This window comes from Rhincodon typus, chromosome 14 (assembly GCF_021869965.1).
Source record: "Rhincodon typus isolate 14 chromosome 14, sRhiTyp1.1, whole genome shotgun sequence".
NCBI classification, from domain to species: Eukaryota; Metazoa; Chordata; class Chondrichthyes; order Orectolobiformes; family Rhincodontidae; genus Rhincodon; species Rhincodon typus.
The window spans coordinates 2,772,973-2,773,816 of NC_063345.1; the positions used below are offsets into that span (position 1 = coordinate 2,772,973).

Consider the following 844-nt stretch of genomic DNA (forward strand, 5'->3'; position numbering starts at 1 on the left):
GTAATGTAGTCAGTGCAGTAATGTGTTCAGTGTGTAATGTAGTCAGTCTCTGGCACTTTCTCAGAGGGTCAGCCGAGAGTGTGTTGTCAACTTCTTGTATTTAAACCCACACCAACTGGCTCAAAGGTGACTGTGCACAATGTTGAGGACAGCTGAAGGAAGCCTCAATGGATCATCCACTCAGCATTTCTGGCCGAAGACGGTTCACTGATGTGCGGACTCCCCCATAAATGAAGATGCCTATAATTGTTGGATTCCCCATTGTTGGGTACGATCTGGTAGAAACTGTTCAATGGATGTCCATGTCAATTTTATTTTTACAGGACTGTTTCCATTATCACATCCTCAACAGGACTGAACAAGTTCCAAGTAGTCTCCCCCCGCCCCCCCCAGTTTACCATGCCCCCCACCTCTGGTTGCCATGCCCCTGCCCTGGTTGCCGTGCACCTCCGGTAGCCATGACCCCCCGCCCCTGCCCTGGTTACCATGCTTCCCCCCTGTTAATATGCCCTCCCCCGTTGCCATGCCCCACCAGTTGCCATGTCCCCCCACCCCAGTTGCCATGCCCCCCCCGCGTTCTCTGCCCCCCCCCGGTTGCCATGCGGCGCCCCCGGAAGTGTCGTCAGGCAGCAGTGCGGGGCCCGGGATGATGGCGGAGTCCGTGGGGAAGGAGCGGGGCCCGGGCTCCGGGTTCCCCCTCCAGGCGCTACTACCCAAACAGGAGACCGGGGCGCTCAGCTTCATCAGCCGGAGGCCGGAGTGTGATGGCCGCGGGGCCCTGATCGCCATCCTGGACTCGGGGATAGACCCGGGGGCACCGGGCCTGCAGGTAACCGGGGGGGGG

The 844-nt window shown here is 59.2% G+C and overlaps 1 protein-coding gene across 1 annotated transcript in view; it reads left to right on the forward strand.

Annotated features, from left to right (window-relative positions):
- Window positions 1-616: 616 nt before the first annotated feature.
- LOC109930320 (tripeptidyl-peptidase 2-like) overlaps window positions 617-844 on the forward strand; it is a 121,386-nt gene continuing 121,158 nt past the window's right edge. The window contains exon 1 of the mRNA XM_048605253.1: window positions 617-829. Within this exon, the coding sequence (XP_048461210.1) occupies window positions 647-829 (183 nt within the window). The 5' untranslated portion in view covers window positions 617-646. The remainder of the gene's footprint in view (window positions 830-844) is intronic.